This window comes from Mandrillus leucophaeus, unplaced genomic scaffold (assembly GCF_000951045.1).
Source record: "Mandrillus leucophaeus isolate KB7577 unplaced genomic scaffold, Mleu.le_1.0 Scaffold502, whole genome shotgun sequence".
Lineage (NCBI taxonomy): Eukaryota > Metazoa > Chordata > Mammalia > Primates > Cercopithecidae > Mandrillus > Mandrillus leucophaeus.
The window spans coordinates 705,199-722,946 of record NW_012105388.1 but is presented as its reverse complement, the minus strand read 5'-3'; the positions used below and the strand labels follow the sequence as shown (position 1 = coordinate 722,946).

At 40.9% G+C, this 17,748-nt stretch overlaps 1 protein-coding gene across 3 annotated transcripts in view; it reads left to right on the top strand.

Annotated features, from left to right (window-relative positions):
- The first annotated feature begins 8,441 nt into the window (after positions 1 to 8,441).
- The window catches only part of UHMK1 (U2AF homology motif (UHM) kinase 1), a 26,231-nt gene continuing 16,924 nt past the window's right edge, over positions 8,442 to 17,748 (top strand). For 2 of the 3 annotated variants that reach the window (XM_011996093.1, XM_011996095.1), the window contains exons 1-4: positions 9,091 to 9,540; positions 11,181 to 11,473; positions 12,129 to 12,320; positions 14,966 to 15,060. In XM_011996093.1, the coding sequence (XP_011851483.1) occupies positions 9,273 to 9,540; positions 11,181 to 11,473; positions 12,129 to 12,320; positions 14,966 to 15,060 (848 nt within the window). In that variant the 5' untranslated portion in view covers positions 9,091 to 9,272. Of the gene's footprint in view, positions 8,564 to 9,090; positions 9,541 to 11,180; positions 11,474 to 12,128; positions 12,321 to 14,965; positions 15,061 to 17,748 lie in introns of those variants that run through there. The other variant, XM_011996096.1, reaches the window with a different exon arrangement.

Below are 17,748 nucleotides of genomic sequence, written 5' to 3'. Positions count from 1 at the left end.
TTTTTGAGACAGAGTCTTGCTGTATCGCCCAGGCTGGAGTGCAGTGGTGCAATCTCAGCCCACTGCAAGCTCTGCCTCCCAGGTTCACGCCATTCTCCTGCCTCAGCCTCCTGAGTGGCTGAGACTACAGGCAACCGCCACCACAACTGGCTAATTTTTTTTGTATTTTTAGTAGAGACGGAGTCTCACCATGTTAGCCAGGATGGTCTCGATCTCCGGACCTCGTGATCCGCCCGCCTCAGCCTCCCAAAATGCTGGGATTACAGGTGTGAGCCACCGCGCCTGGCTCCTCAGTTCTATTTCTAATTGTCTTTCCTCCTTAAGCTATAATGCCCTTTGTTAAAGTCCATCTTCTGGTTTTTCCATTTTCCCCTACTGGTTGTCATCCCCTCTCCATCCACTAGCCTCCTGTTGCTGCCTGAAAAATAGACAACCATTTAATAAACATTTGTTAAGAGCTTAATAATGTTCCAGACACTACTCCAGGCACTGAAAATACAGCAGTGAACAAATCAAAATCAAACTAGTCCTTATTTTAGACAGGGGAATCTAATTTTAAAAATGAAATATATACTATGTTGAAGGTGAAACGGTAAAATGAAAGCAAAGTAAGGGGTGCAGGGGATACCAGGGAAGTAAGGAATGGCTAATTTATATAAATGTGGTCAAGGGAGCTTCACCAATTAATGACATTTGGGCAGACACTTGAAAGAAATGAAAAGTTGTCTGGGTGTGGTGGCTCATGCCTGTAATCCTAGCACTTTGGGAGGCCAAAGCAGGTGGATCACCTGAGGTCAGGAGTTCAAGACCAGCCTGGCCAACATGGCGAAACTTTGTCTCTATTAAAAATACAAAAATTAGCTGGGTGTGGTGGCGGGGGCCTGTAATCCCAGCTACTACGGAGGCTGAGGCAGGGAGAATCTCTTGACCCCGGGAGGTGGAGGTTGCAGTGAGCCAAGATCACATCATGGCACTCCAGCCTGGGCGACAGAGCGAGACTCTATCTCAAAAAAAAAAAAGAAAGAAAGAAATGAAAAGTGAGTCATGTAGATATCTGAGGAAAGACTATGCCAGGCAGAGGAAACAGCAAATTTCCTTCTTGAGGAAGGCAGCTGCCTGATGTGTTTGAAGAACAGGTAGCTGGTGTGTTGGGACCAGAGTGAACATGGGGGATAATGGGAAGACATGAGGTTGGAGTGGTAGAGGGGTCTAAATCATGGACAGTTTCATCATCCATTTTATGGATTTTGACTTTAACTCTGGGAGAGATGGAGGGTTTGGAGCAAAGCCATGAAGCCATGACTTAGCCTGACTTCTGCTCTCACTGGATCATTCTGGCTACAGTGTTGAGAATAGACCGTAGGAGGGCAGGAGTTGAAGCAAAGAGACTGGCTAGGAGGTTATTTCAATTATTGAGGCAGGAGGTGATAGAGGGTTGGAACAGACTAGGAGCTGGGAAGGTGGTAAAAAAAAAAAGTTGTTGGAGACTGAATGTATGTTGAAAATGGAGGAAAGAGAAGAATCAAGAATGACTCTAGGGGCTGGGCATGGTGGCTCATGCCTGTAATCCCAGCACTTTGGGAGGCCGAGGCGGACGCATCACCTGAGGTCAGGAGTTCGAGACCAGCCTGACCGATATGGTGAAACCCTGTCTCTACTAAAAATACAAAAATTATCTTGGTGTAGTGGTGAGTGCCTGTAATCCCAGCTACTGAGGAGGCTGAGACAGGAGAACTGCTTGAACTGGGGAGGCGGGGGTTGCAGTGAGCTGAGATTGCACCACTGCACTCCAGCACTCTAGCCTGGGCAACAGAGATGAGACTCTGTCAGAAAAAAAAAAAAGAAAAAAGAAAAAAAAATGACTCCAGGGTTTTTGACTTGAGCATCTGGAACAATAGAGTTTCCATGAACTGACCTGGGGAAGGCTATGGAGGAAGAAAGTTGGGGAGGAAGATTGGGAGTATAGTTATATATATACCAAGTTTGAGATACTGATAAAATGCTAATTTGACATTCCCCACTCAAAATTCCAGGAAAAAAAGTTCCTGTAGCCAGCTGACAAGAGTGTCATTGAGATATTCCCCACTTCCTGCAGTCTCTTCTCCAACAGTGTATCAAGTACAGAACTGCTTGGTTAACACTGAGTAAGAGTCAACCTCAAATCAAGCTTTCATGTAGATACGTGCTGTTCAATTTAAACTCTTCTCTCCAACACATTTCCCACTGGAGTTATTCTGTCTTTCAATCCCCATATGCTCTCCCTCTGCTCTTCCAATGATGCTATCATGCCACCTTAATGGGAAAGTTTGAAGTCATCCAGCATTTTTCAGTTCATCAGATCACACATTCCCACATCATCCTCTCAGAACTCTCTCCAATCTCAAATGATGAGCTTTCTCTTTTTCTCTAAGCAAAGTCCTTCACCTGTGCTTTTTTGGGGTTTTTTTTGTTTGTTTGTTTTTTCCTTAATCTTGTCTGTCTGCCCTACTAGACTATGAGTTCCTTGCCTGGGAAACTCCAGTGGTTCTTTATAAATATATATTGAAATAATGCATAGGTGAATAAATAAATAAATGGTTTTAAGCTACCAATATTTTCCAGTTTTCTGGATTTGGGGCCCCACAATCCTCTCCTTAGAATCGTCAATCTCTCTGGGCTAAAGAGATCAAGGCCAGACTGATTTTAATTAGTAGCTTATGGAATAAATCTTTTTATTATTTAGACCTACCTGTATCATTAAGCACCTACTTTTCAGGCAAGAGCTAGCTGGGACAGGAGTGAGGGGAACTAAAGAGGAAAAGAAAATCTATCAGGAGATCAAGAAAATTTAAAGAAGAGAAAATTAAAATAATTTTTTAAAAAACTCTTGAAAAGTAATCAAAAGTCATTAAAAGTATGAAAAAAGTACACCCTACTAATAACAACAAAAATTAAAAACTATATCAAAATGTCATTTTGGCTTTTAAAATTAAAAAGAAAAATGTTTAAATAATAATGCTTTATATTGATATGGATATGGTAAGTCAACTTTTGACTGCTGATTAGGACACAAATGTATACAATTGGTTTGAAAAAGTGTGAAATTTGGGGGACATTATTTATTCCTTTCTAGTGTACAGCTACTTATTGCTACATAACAAGCACTCTAAAACTTAAAACAACAATAAATATTTATTATCACACATAATCTCTGTAGGACTGAATTCAGAAGTGGCTTAGCCAGGATGGTTCTACCTAGGGGGTCTCTCATGAGTTGGCAATCAAGAATTCAACAGAGCTGCAATCATGCTGAAAGCTTGACTAGGATTGAAAGATCCATTTCCAAGGTGGCTCACTAACGTGGCTGTTGACAGGAGACCTCAGTTCCTCACCATGCAGACATCTCCACTGGGCTGCATGAGAGTCTTCATGACAAGACAGGTAGCTTCCCCAAGGTAAGCGATCAAAGATATAGCAAGGTGGAAGCTGAAATATCTTTTATGACCTAGGAAGTCTCACACCATCATTTCCAAAACTTCCCCTTGGTTATACAGGTCACCCTGCTCAACATGAAAGGCGGTTACAGGAAGGAGTGAATACTAGGACACAAGGATCATTGGGGGCTATTTTGGAGACTGGCTACCACAGGGTGTAAACACTTTCATGCTTGAAGGATTTGGATCTATCTTTAAGAGCTCAACAATTAAAATACACGCCACCCCTTCTGTTAATGATATTCCAAGGCATATCTGTTTCAGAATATTCTTGCTATGACTTTCGAATACGGCTCAATTCTATAATTTAGTATCTTCACCTTGTAGGTTTACAAGTGAAGCAATGAGAAGACACTGAAGTATAACAGAAGAGACTTGAAAAGCAGAATGAAAGAAAACTTTACTAGGAAATATTTTCAGATGGATAACTTTTATTTGTAGTGTTCAGGAAAAGGTCTCATAACTAACTAAGATATGGAGTATAACAATGGATATTTTTCACAAGGAGGACCTAGTCAACTTCTAAAAGTTTAGCGCTTAAACTCTCTGCTTACAATACACTTTATTTCAGCAAGACCATCTGAGGATCCCTAGTACTTTACTTGGCATTCCTTTAGAGCATTTTTACCTTTATAGTTTGATCATGTTACACTTGTCTAAGTCATTCTGCCAATTCCAAAGTCCTTAAAATCAGAGTTCATTTCTATTTCATCTCTTCCCTCTATTTAGGATCTAATGTCATTGTGTTCTCCACTTCCCTCCCTATTTCTCAATTTCCCACTTTGCTCTCCCTTTATACAAACACAGATGGCTGTACTTATTGCCTTAGAGGAGCCATGTGGCTGTAACATCACAAAAAACCTGTGAGTCTTTGCTTTAGTTTTGTGTTCCAAAAGCCCAAAGCCCTCAAGAGATTTGTGTGGACTTCAGATTTAGAGAAAATGCTTTTTAGATATAGTAGGAGAGGGGCTGGGCATGGTGGCTCATGCCTATAATCCCATCACTTTGGGAGGCTAAGGAGGAAGGAGTCCTTGAAGCCAGGAGTTCAAAACCAGCCTGGGCCAGAAAGTGGAGACCTTGTTTCTAATAAATAAATGAATAGATTTTTTAAATTAAAAAAAAAAAAGTACTTGTGCAAGACGGTGTGTGGCTGTAGTACCAGCTACATGCAAGGTTGAGGCAGGAAGGTCACTTGAACCCAGGAATTGGAGGATGCAGTGAGCTATAATTATGCTACTGCATTCCAGTCTGGGCAACAAGTGAGGCTCTGTCTCTAAAAAAAGAAAAAGAAAAAAAGCAGGAGAGTGCACACATCTCAGTGACAACCAGACAAGATGATGAAAAATGATACTGAAAATCAGATGTGTCAATGAAAAAAGCCAAACTCTGTAAAACATTTGAGGAGATTTATTCTGAGCCAAATATGAGTGGCCATGGTCCAAGGCACAGTCTCAAGAAGTCCTGAGAACATGTGCCTAATATGTTTGGATTACATCTTGGTTTTGTATGTTTGAGGGAAACGTTAGACATCAATCAATACACGTGAGGTACACACTGGATTGGTCTAGAAACGTGGAACAAAGCAGGGGTGGTGGCTTTCAGGTCATAGGTGGATTCAAAGAGTTTCTGATTGCAGTTGTTTGAAAGAGTTAAATTATTGTCCTGTAATCAGTAGAAAGGAGTATCTTGGTTAAGATAAGGAGTTGTATGATCAGAATATATAGATACAGGGAGAGGAACAACACACATTGGGGCTTGTTGGAGGGTGGGATGGGGGAGGGAGAGCATTGAGAAAAATAGCTAATGCATGCTGGGCTTAATACCTAGCTGATGGATTGGTAGGTGCCGCAAACTACTATGGCACACATTTACCTGCCTATGTAATAAGCCTGCACATCCTGCACATGTATCCCGGAACTTAAAATAAAAATAAAAATTAATAAGAAATAAAAAAGATAAGGGGTTGTAGAGACCAAGAATCTCATTATGTAGATGAAGTCTCCATAGATGATCATCCTTAGAGACAACAGATGAAAAATCTTTCTTATTTGGACCGTTAAAAGGTGCTAGACTCTCATTTAATACCTTCAGGGTTGGGAGGGCCTGGCAGGGGAAAAAGCCCTAGTTATGTTAACATAGATTATTTTCAGATGCAAATTTTCCCCCACTAAAGATAGGCTTCGCAGGGCCATTTCAAAATATAACAAAGAAATGTATTTGGGGGCCTGGCACAGTGGCTCATGCCTGTTATCTCAGCACTTTGGGAGGCCAAGGTGGGTGGATTACCTGAGCTCAGGAGTTCAAGATCAGCCTGGCCAATGTGGTGAAACCTCATCTCTACTAAAAATAAAAAATTAACTGAGTGTGGTGGCAAGCACCTGTAATCCCAGCTACTTGGGAGGCTGAGGCAGGAGAATCGCTTGAATCCGGGAGGGAGAGGTTGCAGTGAGCCAAGATCACACCATTGCACTCCAGACTGGGTGAAATTCCATCTCAAAAAAAAAAAAAAAAAAAAAAAAAACTCCCCCCAAAAAAAAAAAAAAAAAAAAAGAGGCTGGGCACGGTGGCTCACGCCTATAATCCCAGCACTTTGGGAGGCTGAGGCAGGCAGATCACGAGGTCACGAGATTGAGACCATCCTGGCCAACATGTTACAAATACAAAATTAGCTGGGCGTGGTGGTTGCCTGTAATCCCAGCTACTGGGGAGGCTGAGGCAGGATAATCGCTTGAACCCAGGAGGTGGAGGTTGCTCTCCAGCCTAGGCAACAAGAGTGAAACTCTGCCACTAAAAAAAAAAAAAAAAAAAAAAAAAAGAAGTATATCTGGGGTTAAAATATTTGTATTTCCTTCTTTATCTGTCATGTGATTTTATGCCAGAGTTAGGTTGGGAAGTAAGTTTTATTTATACGGGGTTAAATAAAACCCATCCTGTGGCCAGGTGCCATGGCTCATGCCTGTAATCCTAACACTTTGGGAGGCCAAGGTGGGAGGATTACTTGAGGTTAGGAGTTTGAGACCAGCCTGACCAACATGGGAAAACCCCGTCTTTACTAAAAATACAAAATTTAACCAGGCATGGTGGCCCATGCCGGTAATCCCAGCTACTCGGGAGGCTGAGGTGGGAGAATTGCTTGAACCCAGCAGGCAGAGGTTGCAGTGAGCTGAGATCGTGCCACCGCACTCCAGCCCGGGCAATAGAGTGAGACTTTGTCTCAAATAAACAAACAAACAAACAAACGAACCCATCTTGTTACTGGAAAGTGGTCTCAACCCAGACCCCAAGAGAGGGTTCTTGGACTTCACGCAATAAAGAATTAAGAATGAGTCCATAAAGCAAGTTTATTAGGAAGTAATGGGATAAAACAGTGGCTACTCCATAGGCAGAGCAACAGCTTAGGCTGCTCAATTTATAATTATTCACAGTTATAGTTATTTCTGGATTATATGCTAAAGAAGGGGTGGATTATTCATGAGTTTTCCAGGAAAGGAGCGGGCAATTCCTGGAACTGAGGGTTCCTCCTCTTTTTAGACCACGTAGGGTAACTTCCGGACAATGCCATAGCATTTGTAAACTGTAATGGTGCTGGTAAGAGTTTCCTTTAGCATGTTAATGCATTATAATTAGCATCTAATGAGTAGTAAGGACGACTAGAGGTCACTTTCACCACTATCTTGGTTTTGGTGGGTTTTGGCCGGCTTCTTTCCTGCAATCTGTTTTATCAGCAAAGTCTTTGTTACCTGTATCTTGTGCTGACCTCCTGAGACTTAGAATGCCTAACCTCCTGGGAATGCAGCCCAGTAGATCTCAGCCTCATTTTACCCCGCTCCTATTCAAGGTGGAGTTGCTCTGGTTTGAACACTTCTGACAATCTGATGAGATTTTATGGTTTGTAGGCTGTGACTCCTCACATCCCTTAGATAAGAATTTGGGGCCGGGTGTGGTGGCTCACTCCTGTAATCCCAGCACTTTGGGAGGGTGAGGCAGGTGGATAATGAGAGCAGGGGTTCAAGACCAGCTTCACCAACAAAGAGAAAGTTCGTCTCTACTAAAAATGCAAAAGTAGCCAGCGTGGTGGCGCATTCCTATAATCCAAGCTACTTCGGAGGCTGAGGCAGGAGAATCGCTGGAATCCGGGAGGGGGAGGTTGCGGTGAGCTGAGGTGCCGAAATCAAGCCATTGTACTCCAGCCTGGGCAACAAGAGCGAAACTCCGTCTAAAAAAAAAACTTGAGCAAGAGAGAAGACAGGTCAGAGTTTAGTCCTCAACCTCTCCTCAAACTTTCCACTTAGCACTATATGAACCATCTCGAACCTGGCTGGGAACTTACACAAAACCTGAGGAAAAGAAGATAGGGCCTATTGCCTGATACTAAGTTTTTGCCACACAATCAGAATAGAGTTTGAAAGAGAAAAGGTTGAATGACTGAAAAAGTAAAGGCGGCTACATTTCTTACACATCCTAGTTTGTAGATTGAGATGCCTATTTGTTACATTTGTTACTCAATAAACGTTTGCTGAATGAATAAAATAATTGAATAAATAAATGAAAAATAAAAATTTGAAACAGATCCATGTTTGCCCAGGGTGAATGTTTTTTGATGAGGGAGCCATAGGCAAGGTGGAGTATATTGATAAAAAGAGTTAAACTCTGAAAAATGTTTGAAGATATTTATTCTGAGCCAAATATGAGTGACCATGGCCTGTGACACAGCCCTCAGGAGATCCTGAGATCATGTACCCAAGGTGGTTGGGGTGCAGCTTGGTTTTATACACTTTGGGAGACATGAGATTTCAATCAAATACATTTAAGAAATACATTGATTTGGCCCAGAAAGGTGGGACAACTCGAAGCGGGGATTGGTGTGGGGAGAAATGGGTGCTTCCAGGTTATAGGCAGATTTAAAATTTTTCTACTTGGCAATTGGTTGAAAGAGTTATCAATAGAAAGGAATGTCTGGGTTGTCTTAAGAACTTGTGGAGACCAAAGTTTTATCATGCAGATGAAGCCTCCAGGAGCAGGCTTCCGAGAAAATAGATTGTAAATGTTTCTTACCATACTGAAGATCTGTGTTGACATTAACCAGAGAGGTATAATGAGGCTACTCGGACAGGGCCCTGCTTCCCTTCATGACCTGAACCAGTCTTTCAGAATTTGAGTGCCCTGACCTAGGAGAAAGTCCACTCCGATGGTTGGCGGGGGAGCTTAGAATTTTATTTTTGGTTTACATCTAAAAGAAGCACAAAGGTCTAGGCATCCAGAATCGTGGTTACTGGTGATCATGGACCTGCAGGTGATGGTAAATTCTCTCTTTTCGTTCCTGGTGTGTTTTCCTTGGGATCCTTTCTATGAGAAATGTAGGTAGGGTTTTATTTTTCTGGGTTCCTAGTGGTGAGGTGAGGTGCCTCAACAAGAAAAAGGACCAGTTTTAGCTTCAGGTCTATGTGAAAGCGGTTAACACTGGGCTTGGAATGGTAGATACTCAATGATTAAGGTTACTTCTTATTCTCGGTTCTTCTTTCCAAACCTAACTCGCCTAATCACTTCTAGGCCCCGCCCCTTCTGAGCCCCCCTCCTTCGGCCTGTACGATAGGCTCTTCCTCCATTTCCGGCTTCTGGGACTCGGGTGCACCACGGCTTCCGGTGTCATGGCTGTTTGAAGTCTCGGGAGTCGGTGAGGCGGCTGCAGGTCTCTCCCTGCGGAGCCGCTGCCTGGCTGGCGGGGATGTGACCGCGGGCCTGGCCGGCCTGCCGCAGGCGTCGCGTCAGCTCCCGAGTCCGTGCCCTTAGCCCACACCGATGGCGGGATCCGGCTGCGCCTGGGGCGCGGAGCCGCCGCGTTTTCTGGAGGCCTTCGGACGGCTGTGGCAGGTACAGAGCCGTCTGGGTAGCGGCTCCTCCGCCTCGGTGTATCGGGTTCGCTGCTGCGGCAACCCTGGCTCGCCCCCCGGCGCCCTCAAGCAGTTCTTGCCGCCAGGAACCACCGGGGCTGCGGCCTCGGCCGCCGAGTATGGTTTCCGCAAAGAGAGGGCGGCGCTGGAACAGTTGCAGGGTCACAGGAACATCGGTAATTGCCCCTGGCTCCTTTCTTTTCTTGCCTGGGTCACAGTCCGAGCACACTCCTCCTCTCGCTATCTGGGGTTCTGTCTTCCTTCCCTTCTGCGGGAGAAGCGGGTCTAGCCTTCTTTATCACCCGATCCAGGCCCCTTTCCCCTTTCACTGTATTACTGTCTGCGGTATAGTGGAATTGGTGGTCTGCTTTGCCAGGTGTCACACAGATGCTCAGTAAGTTCTGTCCTGCTTCGAGTCCCATCGGAGAGTGCCGCATTCATTAGTATACAGAAATATCTTTTCTAGTGAGAGGAGGCATGTCTTTGCTAGATTGTCGTGTCTTGTGTGGAAATTTTTGGATCTTTGCATACCAGTAGAAAATGGGAACTATGTCTGGGCCTTGTGACATCAATGCTGGTAACTCATATAGCTCACCTGTTATATATTTAGTACGGATTTGGAAGAAATGATTCACTATTTCATGGGAGCCCTTATAGAAGTGTGAAATTTAGGAACACTGTGCCTTTGCTCTCGTGAGACTGTTTCATGAATCAGATACTCAGAATGTAAGCTATGTAATGATCACTGATGATTGATCTGTGGAAAGGTTTCATTTCCATTACACGACAGAAAGCTTATCATTAGTTATGGCTTTGGTTATTAAAGAAAAGTGAGTTTTTTTATAATACCATTTTGGAGAAGAATTAACACTAGTGCTACTTTTTTTAGTTTACTAAATGGTCTGTTACTATAACTTTGGTACTGAAAAGGGAAAATTTTTGCAAGCCTAAGAACTTGCTGAATCTCTGCAAGATTAGTTGAAATTTCATCCGGAAAGTCTCAATCTCTTCGTTAGTATTTAGATTATAGATAGCTGTTTGTTTTTCTGTTTTAATTTTTTTTGAGACAAGTTCACTCTGTCACCCAGGCTGGAGTACAATGGCGAGATCACAGTTCACTTCACCCTCCAATTCCTCCTAAAGCCATCCTCCTGCCTTAGCCTCCCAAGTAGCTGGGAGTACAGGCACGTAGCACCACGCCTGACTAATTTTTTGTAGAGAGGAGGTTCCCCTTTGTTACCCAGGCTGGTCTCCAAACTCCTGGGCTCAAGCAGTCCTCCTGCCTCGGTCTCCCAGAATGCTGGGATCGTGGGCATGAGCCACTGTGACAGACCTAGACTGCTATTTTGGATGAAGAAGCAATCTTTAGTTTGGTTTTTGCACATTGTGACATTCCTTTTAAAAGAGTTGCTTAATATTTGGATTTTTACTTTTTAAAATTTTTTTAAAAGGACCTCATGATGCAACAATAAGTTTTATTTATTTATATTTTGGATTTTTACTTTTAATCATTTTTGGTTGGCACTCCAAGTTCATGTGCATCACCACTGAGTACTCGGTAAACACAAATTGAATAATTGTACTGTATGTAGTATCTGTGAATGGTAATCAGCTATTGTAGGCTCTCTCATCTTATTTTTATTAAAATAACCCAATTGCCAAAAGATCTTATTCATGGGAAAAATAAATTACAGTGGAAGCTTGCTGAGCAAAGTTATCCTTATCTAGACTATCGCAAGTTTGTACTGCAGTTACCTACTTTAATAGTGACTTACTCTGAATCTGATTTTTAAAGTATGATAATTTCTTTTTCTAGTGACTTTGTATGGAGTGTTTACAATCCACTTTTCTCCAAATGTGCCATCACGCTGTCTGTTGCTTGAACTCCTGGATGTCAGTGTTTCGGAATTGCTCTTATATTCCAGTCACCAGGGTTGTTCCATGTGGATGATACAGCATTGTGCCCGAGATGTTTTGGAGGCCCTTGCTTTTCTTCATCATGAGGGCTATGTCCATGCAGACCTCAAGCCACGTAACATATTGTGGAGTGCAGAGAATGAATGTTTTAAACTCATTGACTTTGGGCTTAGCTTCAAAGAAGGCAATCAGGTAAGAAATAACCTTTTCTTTTCTCTCGCAGTTTAAAATGTAGTGGTCGAAGCCAAATATTTTTAAATGACAAGGGTAGTTTAGTAGGGACTTACAGGTCATTTTAATCTAAAATACTGAAATGCCAGGGGATGCAGCAAATCAAAAGAATTTCAGTGCCACCGTGTAAAAAAAAGACATAATGTTTGGGTCAGGTAGGAGGAGCCAGTGAAGCACGAGAGCTCTGGAATATTATAGATACTTAACCTACATAGAATGGTTTTCTAAATTTTATGCGTGTTTGGCTAATTGCTGAGTTACTATTCCTGGTCCCTTCAGTGTTGGGGCTGTAGCTCGTGGCAGAATGCATGGGACAGTTCTGCCAAATCCTCCTTTCTCCATGGTTTATTGTTTCTTTGCAAAGTGTCCTTATTATCAGCAGTGCCTAATAGGTAAGAGACGATCCAAAGAAGACTTCTTTATGGAAATGTACAGCTTGCCTCTGAGAATTGCCCAGTTAATGAACCAAGGAATTATGGTAACCAACGACTAAAAATTTTTAACATTTAGCTTGGCAGTGGGTTTACTGCACTGTTAGGGAAGTAAATTCACCGTAGAGATGGATAGAAAGGGAGCAGCTTTTTTATTGGTTGTAATATTTACTCATTTTTTTTAGGATGTAAAGTATATTCAGACAGACGGGTATCGGGCTCCAGAAGCAGAACTGCAAAATTGCTTGGCCCAGGCTGGCCTGCAGAGTGATACAGAGTGTACCTCAGCTGTTGATCTGTGGAGCCTAGGAATCATTTTACTGGAAATGTTCTCAGGAATGAAACTGAAACATACAGTCAGATCTCAGGAATGGAAGGTAGACTTCGCCAGTGCTTTGCTTTGGGGTCCTTACTTTCAATTTAAGAGTATATAATTTATGATGATTCTTTTTTTTTTCTTTTGAGATGGAGTTTCACTCTTTCGCCCAGGCTGGAGTGCAGTGGCGCAATCTCAGCTCACTGCAACCTCCGCCTTCCGGTTTCAAGCAATTCTCCTGCCTCAGCTTCCTGAGTAGCTGGGATTACAGATGCCAGCCACCTCGCCCAGCTGATTTTTGTATTTTTAGTAGACACGGGGTTTCACCATGTTGGCCAGGCTGGTCTCGAACTCCTGACCTCATGATGCGCCCGCCTGAGCCTCCCCAAGTGCTGGGATTACAGGCATGAGCTACCGCGCCTGGCCAATTTATGATGATTCTTTTAGAGAACTCTTGATTGCTGTCTGTTGTCGATACTCCTCTTTTTCTATTTATGATACTTGTATGCCACTACCAACTCCTACAGCTATCAATGTGCTAGTGAGTATTGCATTCTTATTGTTCCTAGCCTGTGGCTTGGCATATAGTAAGTACGCGATAAAATGTTTGAATGAATGTATTTTCTTGAAGAAGCAAAAGTGGTTTCTTTTGTTTACTAACAGTAATATTAAGTTCTAAAGTGTTACTAACACAACCATAGCTTATAAGTTAAATGATAATGTTTATAGATTATCTTAACTCCTTTGCAGTTAAAAAAATTATTTTTACTGGGCATGGTGCCTCACACCTGTAATCCCAGCACTTTTGGAGGCTGAGGTGGGAGGCTTATTTGAGACCAGCCCAGGCAAAGTAGTGAGACCCTGGTCTGTAGTTAAAAAAAAAAAAAAGTATAAAAGATACTTTAATACTTGTTTAATATCAAGACCAATAATCATTCCAAAGCATTGTATTTATTAAACCTCAAAAAATTAACTGGGTGTGGTGGCACACACCTGTAGTCCCAGCTACTCAGGAGACCGAGGCAGGAAGATCACTTAAATAGTAGCCTAAAGGATACTGATATTATCATAACATTAAAGCCCCACAATACCTTTGAAAACATACTGTAGTTAATTCCTAATTTATAAACGCACAAAAAGTTCATTCAAATATTAGAGGTTTGGAACTTAGATATTAAGCAACAAGTTTTTGATACTAAGCAACAAGTGTTTTTTTGAGCAACTAATACATACTATATAGGTATTATAACTTATAGTTTTGTTTCTTTTAAACACCTAGACACTGATTTCTGTTGTAGCATTTCCTGGAAGGGATATTTTAATAGCCCAATGTATATACCTGATGCTTGTATGGGTAAAAATTGCTTTCTTGGGAATAAAATCAGTATCATTCTTTATTATTGGTACCCCAAACAATCAAGAGTCTAAGTATTCTTTCTTAGTGCTAATCCAGACATAGATCAGTTATTTGAATGAGCTTTGACTGTCTTTGAGCCTTTTGTACTATATCTGCTTGGCTTAGAGCTTATCAGAACTAGATCACATTCAAATTTGTGTGAAATTTAGAGGGGTGATGTGCAGTAATGGGATCTCCAATATATGCCTCTAGATAAAACATTATTTTTCTGTTTTATCGCTTTCTATGGAGGCAGAATTGCCAACTGATTATGAGCATGGGCTCTAAAGTCAAACTACTAGGGTTTGTATCTTGCCTCCACAAAGGTCTTACTAAGTTATTTATTTAGGTTCACTAAGCCATGGTTTGCTTTCTTTAAAATAAGGATAATAATGGCATTTATCTCATAAGACTATTGAGGTTAATAAAGAAATGATACTTTTAGCAAGCAGCTCATGGTAAGTATTTAATAAATTTTACTGATAATGATAGTACTGATAGTGATAGTATCAGTTCTTTTAACTCGTGTACACAGTTCTAAATTTTGAGTTAGCATAGTGTTCAAGGAGAAAATATATTCCTTAAAGATTTAGAGAATGAGTAATATGACAAATAAGATGTTTTAATACTGCATCATATTCTCTTTGATAGTTTATTTCTGTCTGAAAACCAATTGAAGACTCATCACGGAGATACTCTGAGTCACCTATTATACGTTCATTTTTGCATTAAACTACATTCCTATGTGGTTGCTTTGGTACTTATTTTTTATTCTTTCGTCTAGTAGACGTTCACAGAGTGCTAGGTGCTGAAAATGAAGAAAAAATGTTCTTCTCTAGAAGTGTATAATTATGTTTATTATTTCTTCTGTTAAGATTGTAGGATCTTGCTGGGCACGATGGTTCACACTTATAGTCCCAGCATTTTGGGAGGCCACGGTGGGCAGATCACTTGAGCCCAAGAGTTTGAGACCAGCCTGGGCAACATGGTGAAACCCCATATCTACAAAAAATACAAACAATTAGCTGGATGTGATGGCACACACGTGTATTTCTAGCTACGCAGGAGGCTGAGACAGGAGAATCACTTAAATCTGGGCGGCAGAGGTTGCAGTGAGCTGAGATTGCGTCACTGCACTCCAGCCTGGGTGGCAGAGCAAGACCCTGTCTCCAAAAAAAGAAAAAAAAAAGATTGTAGGCTCTCAGAAGATAGTGTTTTCTGTTGCATTTTATTCTCAAATAGTGCTATATGCCTAGTACTCAATATACAGACTGAATAACCAAAAGGAAGACTTTTCTCCCTTTTTTAAGGCAAACAGTTCTGCTATTATTGATCACATATTTGCCAGTAAAGCAGTGGTGAATGCCGCGATTCCAGCCTATCACCTAAGAGACCTTATCAAAAGGTATGTTACACATGCTGTAAACTTGCTTTGCATACATGTACTATGTGAAATGGTATGTCTTTTTTTTTTTTCTGAACAGATTTATATTATTTCTAGTTTGCTTGATCCATGTAGGGGTTTTGTTCCCCTAGAAATAAGTCTATGCAGGCTAGCTTCCTATAAGGAACATAAGTAATCAAATAGTTTCACCAAATTTATTTTCAAAGGAATGTTCTTTTGCTCATAGTATCGGATATTAAGCTTTTCCTGGCAGCTGCCTTTTCACTGGAAGATAGATACTGAGCCACTATACCTTTAGCCTCTCATAGCCCTAGCAGTTTTATATACTTGATGGTAAGCAGGTTTTTAAAGAGAATCTTTATTAACTAAAGATTGAGTTTGCTTTTGGACTACTCCCCTCCCCCTAAAAAAAAGACCCAAAAACCATTTTGAATAAGATAGTTTTTAATTATACTTTAAATAATTACTCTTGACAGTGGTCTGGGGACAGATACAGTTTTTCTGATGTCTGAATAGATCCAAATACAATAGATATTTTGAAAATACAAATGTGTACAGTCGTGTCATTTAACAATAGGTATCTGTCGTGAGAAATATGTCATTAGGTGATTTTGCCATGCTAACATCATAGAGTACCTACATAAACGTAAATGATTCAGATTTCTGCCCACACCTGGGCTATATGGCAGAGTCTATTGCTGTTAGGCTAAAACCTATATAGCATGTTACTGTACCAAATACTATGGATAGTTGTAATACAATGGTAAGTATTGTGTCTAAACATAGAAAAGGTACACTAAAAATATAGTATAAAAGATTAAAAATGGTATACCTTATAGGGCACTTAACTATGAATGGAGCTTGCAGGACTACAGTTCCTCTGGGTGATTCAGTGAGTGAGTGGTGAGTGAATGTGAAGGCCTAGGACATTACTGTACACTATAAGACTAAGGGTAAAACTGTGTACTTAGCCTACACTAAATTTATTTTAAAAATTTTTTTTTTTCTTTTTTTTTTTTTCTGAGAGTCTCACTCCGTCACCCAAACTGGAGTGCAGTGGCACAGTCTTGGCTCCCTGCAACCTCTGCCTCCCAGATTCAAGCGATTCTTGTGCCTCAGCCTTCCGAATAGCTGGAAGTACAAGTGCACGCCACCATGCCCAGCTAATTTTCGTATTTTTAGTAGAGACAGGGTTTCACCATGTTGGCTAGGTTGGTCTCGAACTCCTACCTCAAGTGATCTGCCTGCCTCAGCCTCCCAAAGTGCTGAGATTACAGGTGTGTGCCACTGCTTCTGGCCAAAATTTGTTTTCTTCTATAATAAGTCAGCTTAACAGCTTAACTGTAACTTTTTTACTTTATAAACTTTAATTTTTCTTTATCTTATTTACTTTTAAATTTTTTTTGCTGAAAACTGAGACATAAGCACACCTTAGCCTAGACCTACACAGGGTCAGGATCATCAATATCATTGTCTTCCACTTCCACATATTGTCTTACTGAAATGTCTGCAGGGGCAGTAACATGCATAGAGCTGCCATCTCCTATGTTAACAATGCCTTGTTTTGGAATACCTCACAAAGGACCTGCCTGAGACTATTTTACAGTTAACTTTTTGGGGGAGGGGGTACACTTTAAAATAGGAATAAAAAAAAATAGTTACAAATACATAAGCCAGTAGCACCTTTGTATTGTCATTATCAAGTACAGTAGTTTTGTTTACATCTGTGTCCTGCTGCAACACATTACTCACCTGCATTACCACAAGCATGTGAGTGATATGTTGCGATAGGGGATTATGATAGCTATGATGTCACTAGGGGATAGAAATTTTTCAGCCCAGTATGATTTTATGAGATCACTGTCGTATATGTGGTCCATTGTTGACCAAAACGTCATTAGGCAGTGTATGACTGTATTATTAAATAGGAGGCTTTTCAGATTTCTAGACTATGGACCGGAAATGAATAAAATAATTAGTACATCAGAAAAGTATGGATCCCTTGTTTGAGTTAGAGTATTATAGTTTCCTTTGAATATTGGTCCTATAAACCTTAATAATTGGCCCTATAAACCTTTAAATTAGTTTTATTAACTCTTTACTTTGAAATAGTTACAGACTCACAGGACTTTGCAAAAATGTTACAGAGAGGTCCTTACCATTTACCCAGTTTCCCGCCGTGGTAATTATTTACATAACTGTAGTATACACAGTATCAAAACCAGTAAGTTGAAATAGGTATAATCCACAGGATTTATTCCGATTTCACCAATTTTACGCATACTTATTTGTGTGTGTATTTTTCAAATTAGTTTTAAATAGCTGTTAGTATCTGATTGATATGAGATATTATAAATTGCGTTTTACATTGAAGAGAAGGGAGTGAAAAATTATAAAATGGATTCTAGCATGGAAGTTAAATCATCTAAATTATAGTATTGACTTTTTTATTTTTATTATTTTTTAAATAATAGCTCCCCCCCATTTTACATAGAATACTAAATTTGGAAACTATAGAAAGTCATGGTGAGGAAAATAAAAATTATAAACCCACATTCTAGTGTTAGTACTTTGGTATATTTCCTTCCACTATTTTTCTTTTTTTTTTTTTGAGATGGAGTCTCGCTCTGTCGCCCAGGCTGGAGTGCAGGGGCCCGATCCCAGCTCACTGCAAGCTCCGCCTCCCGG